The sequence below is a fragment of the Echiichthys vipera genome, assembly GCF_963691815.1.
Source record: "Echiichthys vipera genome assembly, chromosome: 16".
NCBI lineage: Eukaryota > Metazoa > Chordata > Actinopteri > Perciformes > Trachinidae > Echiichthys > Echiichthys vipera.
In genome coordinates, this window is record NC_139841.1 from 21,027,824 (window position 1) to 21,040,046 (window position 12,223).

Here is a 12,223-nt window from a genome sequence, read left to right on the forward strand (position 1 = left end):
AAGATCTCTTTTGTAATGAGGGAAGTAGTTGGTTTGTGTTTTATCAGTGAATGTAAATGTAAAAAAGGCCCTTAAAACCTATTCATTCCTATGATCCAAACACTGTTTTTCTACATAAACGTACTATTTTCTGCCAAAGTTGCAGCAGATGTAGAAAAACAGAAGCAGTTTTCCCTTATTCAGAGATACATCTACTTGATGAGCTTTTGTACAGTTTTGGCCAGACATTCATTGTTCCCAGACGATGTTTCTACAGGTGATTTCCTCCAGTTTTTCCACTAGTGACACCATGAAGTTGGCAGTTTCCAATACAATACCTCCTCAATCACTGCTTGCAATTAAATTTTATACAGGCATCCACGGTGTCCTGAGGATGACATGAATACCTGCTTTACATTATGTTTATTTCTAATTAAAGAATGTGAATGCTAACACGTTAAACTAGGTTGTTAAACGTTAAAAGGTTAGCATTATCACGGTGTGAAATGTCATTGATATCTGAACTTTATAATACCTCAGTAAATGTCCTGCATGTTTCAGCACACATAGTACTAATAATGCAACAATGATGCAGCATGTATTACCTGAACCAAAGCCAGTTTCTTAAATTGACAATCCTATGTGTTTCTTATTCCAAAAAGATGAACCAACTGGATGATTTCTATTTTTCTTTTCAGTCATTTCAGCACAGAAACACACAAAGCATCATTGTGCATTGTGTAAGAGATCTTTCTCCTGAAGAAGGCTCATTTTGGGCAGTAGATTTAGAGGTGGACTGACTACAACATTAGTGTTTTCAATTCGATTTCTGTTCTTACACTTCTTTAGAGTTTAAAAAGGCCTTTAAGTCTAAAAATGTCCTGAAGTTCGTCAGTGTTGATCAGAGCATCCATACTCTTCAAAAGTTGAATCCGACTGTGGGTACATACCTGTTCGCCTGCTCTAGTCCCAGTTTGTGTCCTTCTACTCTCATGTAATCCTCTCAGAAAAATGCTTGAGATGCTGAAAATCTGTTCTTGACCAGGTACCATTACCTCCGAATTACACACGCGGTAAGCAAACATGTTACAATGTTACCCACCAAGTTAGCAGTACACATTTTCCCAGAGCTACTCCACTTTAAATGTTATCTTTTTTTTTTAACCAGGGGTTTGGGCTATAACAATATCCCGCGACTTTTGAGCATCGAGGTGGTTAAACTCAAAATGATATTCAAAAGGCAGGCTTTTAATTGTGGGCTGTAGAAGATAATCCACGTACTTCTTCCTTTCTAACTTCTGACAACTACGGACAACTAACGGCAACAGTACAGCGACAGCCAATCAGATGGCAGCGTGGCAACACATTGCTTTGGGCATGCGCATTGTTGTTCAAATCAAATCAAATCAACTTTATTAAAATACATTCAAAATGTATTTAACAATACATGAACAACAAAGAAACAGCATGAAAACCCACACCTCCCTACCCCACAAATAACCACACAGAGATACACAAATGCACATACATAGCCATACACACCCACACACACTCTAGCTGTCACTGAGGAGACATGGCTGGGCACCGAGATCTGAGGTGAGGAAGAAGCTACCTTTGAGGGCCGCACACCGAGAGGATGGTCCATGTTTTCCCGCACTCCAGACACTTGAACCAAGCAAAATTTAAAACAATAATTATTCAATATTATCATTTTCCAATTATCTTTTCAGTCGGTGGGGCCGTTATTCATAATGTATTTACAAATGTTGATGTATATAAGGTATTTTTCAGGGGGAAAAAATCATCTTGGATGTAGATATATTTAAAAAAGAAATACAGGGTGGCCAGTGGCTGAGTGGTTAGAGCAGTCGCCCCATGTAAAGAGGCTGAAGATCCTCAAGGCAGTGGCCGCGAGTTCGACGCCAACCCCCTGTCTCCCCCTCTCTTTCACCCCATTTCCTGTCTGTCCTGGATAACAAAAGTCTGCCAAAGAAAATAATCTTTAAAAAAGAAATACACCAAAATCCTTATTTAAACACTCTTTTATTTTACAATAATACTGCCTGTGTGGGACAGGTCATTAAATTATTACATATTTTCAAACAAACAGGCACATTAACTTCTTTATTGTGGCTTATTCACCTATATTTTTTTAAATCTTATTTTGTATCCCTGTAGTTTTCATCAGAGTAAGCACTGTAATAATTACAACACCTTGCACAGTTGGGAAAACCAAAACTACACATATCTTTAAATCAACCAACATACAAACAGTACACTACCTTACAGGTTTGGCGAATAAAAATCTGTGTTCAGTGCATAATGTGTATGGCATGGGAGAAGATACATTCGTCACCAGGTTGACCACAGTTGGTCGCTTCAGTCCTCGGTTTCAGAACTGTCTGCTGGGTCGGTGTTGTGGGTCAGCATGTAGTTGTCCATGTCGATGGAGGGGCAGTTGTGGATGGAGTAACGCAGACGCTCAGCGAGGATGGCCTGGCTCGTGTACGGGGGCAGGCGAAACAGGAAGAAGCAGGTCTGCGCAGTAGGGAGGCCGTTGACGGGCTGAAGGGAATGACAGTGAAAAAAATAAGGGTGTGTACAATTAAAATGTTTGTTCTCCTGACAGGCTAGTTATTTTTGTTAGCGATGATCTCACCCTGTCAACCTTGATGATTTGGAACTTCTGTGTGATATCAGCTGGGTTGGAAGGCAACCTGGACCGGCCAGAGACGAAACGTAGGAAAAGCACTCGCTCCTCGTTGGTGAACTCCTCCAAGCTCTGCCAAAACCAGCCAATAAGCTGGTGGCTCTCGGTGATGTCACGGTAACGCACCAGCTTCTTCAGCATCTCGACAGAGACCTCTGGCAGGCCACAGACCAGCTGCTCCAGCTGCTGCGCTGTCAGCAGGGAGAGGAGGGGCACAGGGATGATGGTTGACATGCCCTCTCTGACTGCTGCCACCTGGACACAACACAACAACGTCAGCTTTGATACTTCTGAGGATGAGATAAAGGGAACAACAACAGCATAACAAACCATCTGTCTAGTGTGCACGCATGGAAACTGGTGGGCAGGTTGTGTTTATTACAATGGATGAGTTACAGTAGAGAGAAAAAGAGAAGTTTTTATTATACAACAATAACCCTAAGTAACACCCAAATCATTTTCAAACAGTTCACTCCTTCAAACCTGTGAATCCATTTCATGCAGCCTGTGGTCCAGAGCTCTCTCCACATATTCAGTCCGGTTGGCAAAGGTCAGGGAGATGTTTTGACCTCCAGGAACTACAGGTACCAACCTTCCATCTGCACTGTGTGCCATAAAGGAATCCAGTGGGATCATCTTCAGAGGGAGATATGGAAGGAGTAAATATGGGTTAACACTGAAAAAGCATGTGAGGGGTTGGGAAACAGCAAAAGTAGTAGGAGTAGGTGAACTCTCGCATCTCACCACGTGAAAATTATCCTCTGTGATTCCACTGTTCTCCAGGTGAAGGATGCCTTGGAGGGTGCGGTAAGTTAGCAGATCCACCTCCTCCAGGTCAGGCCCTCCCAATGGCATCGAGCAGAGCTGTTTCCACACCCAAGGAGCCAGATGCAAGTCTAGAGGTTTCTTGGTGCGGATAGCCACAGCCATGAGGATGCCCAGGAAGCGAAACTGGACTATGTGATCCTCTGAGAGTGCTGCTGGGTTCAACAGGAACCTGTGAGAGTACACAGCCAATGCTAGAGGTAAAGATTATTTTGGAAAATGTTGTTTTTTATGCTTCAAAAGGTTACTGCTTTTATTGGGGACTATCAAAAGATAACTACAAAATGTGCACCTGTCAGTGTTACTGCCCACATCTGCGAAGCTGTTGGGGGTATGAATCAGAAGATCTACAACACCAGACTGCAGCTCCTGGTGAAAACACATTGTAATCTGTCAATTTACAAACAGCAGAGAATATTTCAGGCTGCACTTTTAGCCACCTCCGTTGCTCTTGGACCTTTTCTGATTGGTTTTCATCCTACCTGGCACATCTCAGTGATGGTGTCATCAAACACTCCTCCGGCATCGTCAGCTCCCTCTCCGACAAGCTTGACCTTCCAGGCTCGTGATGGAAGCCTCAGCTCCAGAGGATTAAGGTTCACCACTTGCTTTGCAATCTGCACAAAAATTGGCTTGCTCGAACGGCCCCTGGGGGAGTGTAAGGGAGGTCACATCAATCAAAGTTTTGATGAACAAATACTATCAGATTTTAAACAAACTAAAAATTTCAGCGGTGGCCAGTTGAAAACGCAGCCAGTTATTTTGGTCACCTCCTGTCTTTCCACCATCTGACCCCTGAAGACATTCAGATTCTGCTTACGGACTGAATACCATGCTCATCCTTACCTTGTGGAAATCCGCTTCACAGTGATCTGTGGCCCATATGTTTTGCCCTGGGTCATTGTTCTGCCAATGGAGCGTACTAGAGGCAGAGTGTTGACCTTGGGTGATAGAAGACCTCTGAGATCACCCCGAATGATGGCTGTCGTCCCTGAACTATAGCGTGACGTGGGCACCTGGATTGAATGCAGGACATGGAATAAAGTGGGAGGAAGTAATTGAGGCATTAGAACGAAAAAATAACACAGTGAAGCACACAGAAGAGATGCATGAGTATTAGCAGGAATTCAATTATTTGTTCCTTACATATTAAAAAGGGCAGAAAATTGGATCAAAGATTACCGGATTCTTGGCGTCTAGGTTGAGCAGCCTCCAGGATTTGTACATGAGATCAGAAAAGTGATAGAGTACCCTGAGGCGCATGCTGAGGACATCAGGGCTGCAGTCTTTCAGAGTGTTGTACTGGGGAGGGACTGACTGGGGAAGGCCTAGCTGGAAACTTCCAGAGCCACCTGGAATGAGGACAAAACCTATTCACTTTAATGGATCATAGGTACCAAGAATACTTGTGTGTACTGTCAGACTGTGTGTGTACCTGAGTTTTTCATCGAGGTAGAGGGGGTTGTCCACGCTGAACTGTGGCAGCGGCCAGCAGAGATCTGTCTGATGTTTTTCCCCTGGAGGCTTGTTATGAGCGTGGGATCCTTCACTGGGTTTGAGTGTCCAAGGCCAAGCTAGAGCACACATATACGAGACAAGCCTTTATGGTGCTTCTGATGAGAAGTTAAAGCAAACTACAGATTGCCAAAATGTATTATTTTCTTCAAGAGGATGTTGGTTACCTGTCCCTCGCTGTTACAGCCCCAGGCATAGACGTCTCCGGTGGAGGACAGGGCGAGCACATGTTCACAGCCCACAGCAATGTCTTCTATGAAGAGCCCCTCCAGAGACGGCACCACCTGGGGGCAGGATTTATTCTTCAGCATGGAGTCTGGCAGGCCGATCAGACGCTCTGAGTGATGAACAGAAGGATGAAAAAGTAACACACTGTGTTCAAAAAATAAACCAAGAAAATAGTTTTATTGTTCCAAGTAAGTTGGTAAATTGCATACTAGCATAGAGTTCAGAAATTTTACATCATGACAAACAGTCCAAAAGGCCTAGGAAATGAATACGTTTCATGCTTACTGACCGCCAGAAGCAGTGCTTTACACTGAATATATTCTGTCTGGCATGCGCAGGTATAGTATTAATATCAACAAAGTCACATGTGACCTCGGATGACCCCCGGCTTGGGTATAAGTTCCGGTGTCATCCACCAGATCACTTCCTTTTCATCTTCTCGCTTTGCAGGTAACGCTCGTTCCTGCGGTATCATTAGCTTTAGCCACTTTCACCATTCCTACCTCTGAGGAATATCTGAGGGAGTTGCACGCATGCTGGAGAGACTCTAAGGGCGCACTCACACTTTCCATCCGTACCGTGCCCTGTTGCTTTAGGGTCCTTGTACCCCCCCTCCCTCTCCCCCTGTGGCTACCCCCCATCCATTGGGCGTGGTTTTCCGACGGACTCCCTCCAACTCATCGATATATATATATATATATATATATATATATATATATATATATATATATATATATATATATATATATATATATATATATATATATATATATATATATATATACCGGTGACTCTGTTGGTATGAGTAATGGATGACCGCCAGATCCAGGTCACTCAGAATCTTGTGAACCGCGAGAAGATTCTGTAGGAAGTGATCTTGTGAATGACACCGGAACTTATACCCAAGCCGGGGGTCATCCGAGGTCACATGTGACTTTGTTGATATTACTCAACCTGCGCATGCGCGAGACAGAAGATGTTCAGTGTTAAGCACTGCCTCTGGCGGTCATCGAGGATTCATAGAACCGTAGTTACATTAGTAACTTTCGTTTTAATTACCCACTGTGTCAGATTTTTAATAAAGACACTGTGGCAGACAGCAATACAACGGCAAACTATTTTACACTTTTTAGATATATATTAAAATTGTATTAAATCTTTGATTCAACAATATTTTCACAACAGCACGTTTACAATAAAACGTACCTTGCCCAAATGTGTAAACATGTCCATCACAGGCCAACGCCACAGAGAACTGAGTTCCACAACTGACCTTCTTCATTCCCTTGTTGCAAAGCTGCTCCACTTTCTGAAAATAATAACAACAAAAATATGATTTCATCAATGCTATGAAAGCACTCAATTCAAATGCAAACAAGTGAATATATTCTTCAAGCAACAGATTCAAAAGAGGGAATAATAAGCATGTCTACTTACTTGGGGGTAGTATTTTGCTGTAGAGGAACCTGTTCCCAATTTGCCATAATCCCCATCTCCAAATGCCCACACAACCATTCCATCAAGGGACAGTACTAGTGTGTGGTTGAGACCACATGACACCTGAGAAAGGTTACCAAGTTAGCTTTGTGCAGATATAGTTTAATAATTTTCTTCTGCACAGTGGAGGCTGTATCACCATCTGAGTTTCTTACCTGTCCCACATGATATCCTTCGAGGGCAGCCACCCTTTCAGGCAGCATCTTGTTGGATGTTGACCTTTGACCCAGACGACCAGATTCACCACTGCCGAAGGTGAACAGTTTCCCATCTGCTGTTACCACAGCTGAGTGCCGAAAACCACAAGCAAGCTGGGAGGAGAAAGTTTCAGAAAACATATATATCAATGTCAAACACCTCAATTTTAGTTTACTTTTGGAACTTTTTGTCCTATACCGTAGGAGTTTAAAGCAGGTTCATCTCTACCTGAATGACCTCTTGTCCTTGTAAGGCCTCTATCTGTTTAGGTCTCCTCTGCCTTTCACTGTTGCCGTGGCCCAGTTTACCAAAATCACCATCTCCCCAACTGAACACTTCCCCAGTCTCAGTCAGAGCCATGGAGTGTCCGTCAGATCCACAGGACGTCACCAGCTGAGTCACCACATACCCTGCCCACAGATCAGAGAGTTAGTAAGTACTCATAAAACTAAATATACGAGTAAGGCCAAAGTATATTAAATTTCAATACTGCAATTAAAAATATTTGTGTTTCCTTCCTTTTTGTTGTGGAAAAAAACATTGTTTGAGGCAAGAATGAAAATTCAAAAGCAGAACAGCTGTCTTGTTCTTAGGCCCATGATGAATACTGTACCTTGAAAAGCAGAAATGATAGTGGGGACATAGAGATCATCAGAATTCCCCTGGCCCAGTCTGCCATATTGTCCTTCTCCTACAGCCAGCACTGTCCCATTGGACTGGACCAGGAAGGAACAGTTCTGTCCGCACACAACCTGAATGACAATGAAAACACCCACAAAAGGAGAGAGGAATTAGACAATAGTAGCAATTAAGGTCAAATTCTGTGTCCTGAGTGAAAAGGTTGCTACCTGCTGTGTCTGTAACAGAGAGGGTGCAAGAGTAGGCATCATGAGGTTGGTTCCCATTCCTGCCAACTGTCCGTAACGTCCGTTCCCCCACAAGTATACCTCACTCTTCCCACCTATTTGCCAGTCCTAAGAAACACAACAGGTGATATTATTACTATAACTATTATAACACTTTCCAGTTAAAGGAAAATATGTCATTGTGCAGACTGACGGTACATTAAAGGAGACATATTATGCTGCTTTTCATGTTCATACTTGTATTTTGGTTTTCTGCTAGTACATGTTTGCATGCTTTAATGTTTAAAAAAAACCATTATATTTCTCATACTGTCAGTGTGAATAGATTTGTATTCACCCTCTGTCTGAAATGCTCTGTGTTAGCGCCCGTTTTTCTGGGAAACTGAGTGTCTCTGCATCATCATTGCAACCAGGTAAAGGCTACACCGGCACTTTCTCCCTTTATATGATATAGTTGTGACATCACAACCATACATAGGTCTTGAATGCTCCTTTAAAGACAGTTTGTAAATACAGGCTGTATGCATTTCTCTGTGGTTTGAGCATTTATACTTTGAATGAATGAATGCTTTATTTCAAAGATATGGAAAATAAATTACACTTGAAGCACTAGTCATTAAAACCCTTTGTATGTTTAAAAAGAAGTAGGAAGAAGCATTAGCTTATTAATTCCTACCCCTTCTCCACTTAGTATCTGTTACTATAGGTTTTCTTACTTCCTGTGTATCCTGTTTTTTTTTCAAAACAAACAATCACCAACAACACACACACACAGTATTTATATAGCAACTCCACCTGCGTTATTTAAAAAAACTTCTTAATAATATGGGATCTTCAAAGAGAAATGCGTACTGTCTACAGATGGCTAAGCTGTTACCTCTGGTCTGGTGGTGGCCCATGACATCAGCTGTTCATCCATCCTGAAGCTCCACTTACTATTGTCCTAGAAGACAACAGAGATGTGACTCAATAGATAAGGACATTGCGGACACTTGTGTATAGTGCAGTCAATTCAGATTTTTTGAAACAAATAGCACAAGGACGACTGCCACCACTCACTAGTGCCTTGGTGATTTCAGTGACATCCACCTCCTGAAACTCTGAAAGATTGAAGGATTCTGGGAAGACAGTACCGCTGGCAATAGCCTCAGCGCTGCGGACAGTAGTGGCGTAAGTTGCGAGCCAGCTCCATTCTGACGGGCAGGAGAGGGCATCAGGGCTGATGTGGTGTGGAGGGCATGGGTAACAGCACAGGTGTTTCTCTAAGGACAATCCAACAGTCATGGAGGCTAGGCTCTGCAGGAAGGCACTGTGGACTAGCTGGTCACCGGCAGCCACATGGGTCTGCATTAAGAAAAGGAAATTCAAAATCATGTCTCATCTGAGGCCCTAAAAATGACGCGAAAACAATGTTAAAACGTATATAGTGACCCGCTCATAGCTGAACTGCTCCTGCAACAGCAACGGCAACCTCTCCAGGAAGACGGCCAAACAAGGTGCCCGATTTAGACCCAGGATGTTCTGGCTTCTGAGGACCATACGGCAGGAGGCTAGCACATGATTTTGACTGATCCAGTCAGGGGTGCAGCAGATTAACAAAACATCCTGGAAAAAAAACAATGACAGAACACAACTGTTAAGAGACACAGACAAGAGGAAATTACACCTCTGGTAAATTTTGGGTACCTTTTTACAGTAATACACTAATAGGTTAACATTAACATTAGGATAGAATAAGAAAAACACTGTGATTCTCTGGCTTCCCTTAAGGAGTGGTGCAACATTTTGGGAAATATGCTTATTTACTTTCTTATCAAAAGCTAAATGAGAAGATTGATACTTCTGTATGCTACATATTAATTGAAAGCCAAGCGACAGCTAGCTTAAATTAGCATAAATAATGGAAACAAGCCTTGGAAATTGTAGTTACGAGTGATCGGAATTACCTTCGACCTTCCAAAGCAGACAGCTACACCCAAGTTTGGTATCCAGGTAGTACTGACAACTGAACCCAAACCTGTAACAGTCTGTAAGACTGAACCATCCTGCAAGATGCACAGCAAAACAGAAGGATTAAAACTCTGAAATGAGACTCCTTACAGATTTATGTTAGAATACACAACAATGTTTTAATTGTCGAGATCTTTGCAATGACATCAGGCCGCGCATGGAGTGAATGACGTTTTCTGACCTGTAAGGACCAGATGTTGAGCAGTCCTCCTATTCCTCCAGAGACCAGAGCCAGTCCACTGGAGCAAAACGAAAGCGACTTCACTGCCGTAATGTGGCCATGAAGTACAAACACACACTTTGCACTCTCCTGCTGTAAATAGAAACAGAGCTGAATGATTACATGAGTTAAAAATCAGAGGCAACCAGTCAAAATCAATTTAAGGGTATAAGTTTGACCAGAGCTGCAAAATGGAGATCTACAGCGGATCCAAACTAACCTTGACATCAGTGCTTTTCCCCTGGCCCTGGGAGCTGTTCAATATGTTGGGCAAAGATACAAAAGTACCCCCCTGTGGCACTGTCCAGACATGCACAGAGCCATTCTGACAACCTCTATTAAATGAGAATATAACACATATTAAGATAAACATTTAACAGATTGACCCTTCTTTTTCCCATTTCTTCCATTCAACAGAGAGAGAAAGAAGAATAACTGATTTAAACTCACGTAGCCACCATAAGCCTGGGATCAGGTGCTCTGCCAGCTAATGGGCACCATTCAGTGATGTTAACGGTGCTGGTGTGAATGAGGGAGTGAAGGGTCACCCAGGTGCCCCCAAAACGGCCCAGTATCTTCACGTCCTCAGATCTCCCCAAACAGAGCAGCAAGTGTCCTGTGGGGTCCCATTTTAGAGAACTCACACTATCCTGTAATATTAAGGGAGGAAGAGAGGGAGAGAGGAGTGGTCAATAAGAGAAGAGTGGAAAGTGATTCAATTTTGTGGACTGACTTGGGTGTGACTTGATGGCACCGACTCAGAGACCATGTCAGTGACCTGTGGACTCCCCCAGGGGTCAGTGTTGAGTCCTTTGTTGTTCATAATTTACATTAATGATTTATGTTCGGTTTCAAAAACAATGCACTTTATATTATTTGCAGATGATACAAACATACTTTGTTGTGGTAGAGATTTAAAGGCATTATTTGAAGCTGTAGAAAATGAACTGAAAATATTGAAGCATTGGTTCGACTCAAATAAATTAACTCTGAACTTAAAGAAAACTAAATTTGTAATATTTGCAAATCGTCCAATCAATGTGGAAACAAACTTAATTATAAACGATACAGAGATTGAACAAGTAAATGAAATTAAGTTTTTAGGAATAATATTGCAAAATAAGCTAAGTTGGAGAAATCACATAAATTATATAAAGGCAAAAGTCTGCAAATCATTAGCAGTCATTAGTAAGGTTAAAGAATATTTAAATGATCAAACGCTATATGTATTGTATTGTTCCTTGGTGCTCCCCTACATGACCTATGGTCTGGAGGTGTGGGGAAACACATACCAAACTAACACAAAACCAATCAGTTTGATCCAAAAAAGGGCAATGCGACTTATAAATAAAGCTGGATATAGGGAACACACAAATACACTTTACATCCGAAAAAAAGCCTTGAAATTCAAGGACTTGGTTTACTTTCGAACGGCACAATTTATGTTTAAAATAAAGAATAATCAATTCCCCATTCGGATTCAGAACCTGTTTCAGGAAAGGGAAAGTACCTATCTGCTGAGAGGGCAAGACGTGCTGAAAAAGCCCAGTGTTAGAACAAATGCAAAAATGCATTGTATTTCTGTTGTTGGAGTGAATGTTTGGAATGATTTGGCCATAGATTTAAAAGACTGCAGAACATTAATTTACTTTAAAACTGTTCTCAAGAGGAACATTATTCAAACATATGTTGATTGTGTTTCGCTGACAGCAGCAATAAATTAATTATTAGATATTTTCTTTTTGACCTGTGTGTAGCTGCTACCTAAGTTTATGTATTTTAAAGGGTAGGCGTTATAAGCTTTAGCTTCTGCCTATTCCCTTTTTTCAGACCTTATACATTTATTTTTTTTTTTTTTTTGTGTTTGTTACGAAATGTCTTTGTCTGAAATGTCTGAAAATAAACTGAAACTGAACTGAACTGAACTGAAGTACATACAATTATTTGTGTTTTTTGTTTTGCTCTGAAGTGTGTTTGCAGACAAACCTGAAATATAGACAGCACTACAGGCTGCTCATTCTCATAGATCTCAGTTTTGGCCAAAAGGATCTTTCCATTGGGGTATCCCACTGCAAAGGGCTTGTCCTCACTGTGCCAGGCGACACACTGGGGAGCTAGCAGGGATCAGAGGTGGGGATCAAGCTCTTTAATGAAAGTTTGTCATTTTAAAAAATA

At 41.9% G+C, this 12,223-nt stretch overlaps 1 protein-coding gene across 5 annotated transcripts in view; it reads right to left on the bottom strand.

The window, feature by feature from the left end:
* Nucleotides 1-2,014: 2,014 nt before the first annotated feature.
* LOC310958804 (putative E3 ubiquitin-protein ligase HERC1) overlaps nucleotides 2,015-12,223 on the bottom strand; it is a 43,013-nt gene continuing 32,804 nt past the window's right edge. For all 5 annotated transcript variants that reach the window (XM_083929920.1, XM_083929919.1, XM_083929923.1 and 2 more), the window contains 24 exons: nucleotides 12,035-12,162; nucleotides 10,499-10,698; nucleotides 10,269-10,383; nucleotides 10,010-10,141; nucleotides 9,765-9,863; nucleotides 9,250-9,423; nucleotides 8,878-9,162; nucleotides 8,696-8,761; nucleotides 7,801-7,926; nucleotides 7,566-7,704; nucleotides 7,181-7,362; nucleotides 6,910-7,065; nucleotides 6,695-6,817; nucleotides 6,464-6,566; nucleotides 5,197-5,366; nucleotides 4,950-5,088; nucleotides 4,697-4,866; nucleotides 4,361-4,530; nucleotides 3,997-4,162; nucleotides 3,807-3,883; nucleotides 3,434-3,686; nucleotides 3,173-3,325; nucleotides 2,639-2,944; nucleotides 2,015-2,544 (listed from right to left, as the gene is read on the bottom strand). In XM_083929920.1, coding sequence (XP_083786046.1) covers nucleotides 2,359-2,544; nucleotides 2,639-2,944; nucleotides 3,173-3,325; nucleotides 3,434-3,686; nucleotides 3,807-3,883; nucleotides 3,997-4,162; nucleotides 4,361-4,530; nucleotides 4,697-4,866; nucleotides 4,950-5,088; nucleotides 5,197-5,366; nucleotides 6,464-6,566; nucleotides 6,695-6,817; nucleotides 6,910-7,065; nucleotides 7,181-7,362; nucleotides 7,566-7,704; nucleotides 7,801-7,926; nucleotides 8,696-8,761; nucleotides 8,878-9,162; nucleotides 9,250-9,423; nucleotides 9,765-9,863; nucleotides 10,010-10,141; nucleotides 10,269-10,383; nucleotides 10,499-10,698; nucleotides 12,035-12,162 — 3,818 coding nt within the window. In that variant the 3' untranslated portion in view covers nucleotides 2,015-2,358. The remainder of the gene's footprint in view (nucleotides 2,545-2,638; nucleotides 2,945-3,172; nucleotides 3,326-3,433; nucleotides 3,687-3,806; nucleotides 3,884-3,996; nucleotides 4,163-4,360; nucleotides 4,531-4,696; nucleotides 4,867-4,949; nucleotides 5,089-5,196; nucleotides 5,367-6,463; nucleotides 6,567-6,694; nucleotides 6,818-6,909; nucleotides 7,066-7,180; nucleotides 7,363-7,565; nucleotides 7,705-7,800; nucleotides 7,927-8,695; nucleotides 8,762-8,877; nucleotides 9,163-9,249; nucleotides 9,424-9,764; nucleotides 9,864-10,009; nucleotides 10,142-10,268; nucleotides 10,384-10,498; nucleotides 10,699-12,034; nucleotides 12,163-12,223) is intronic.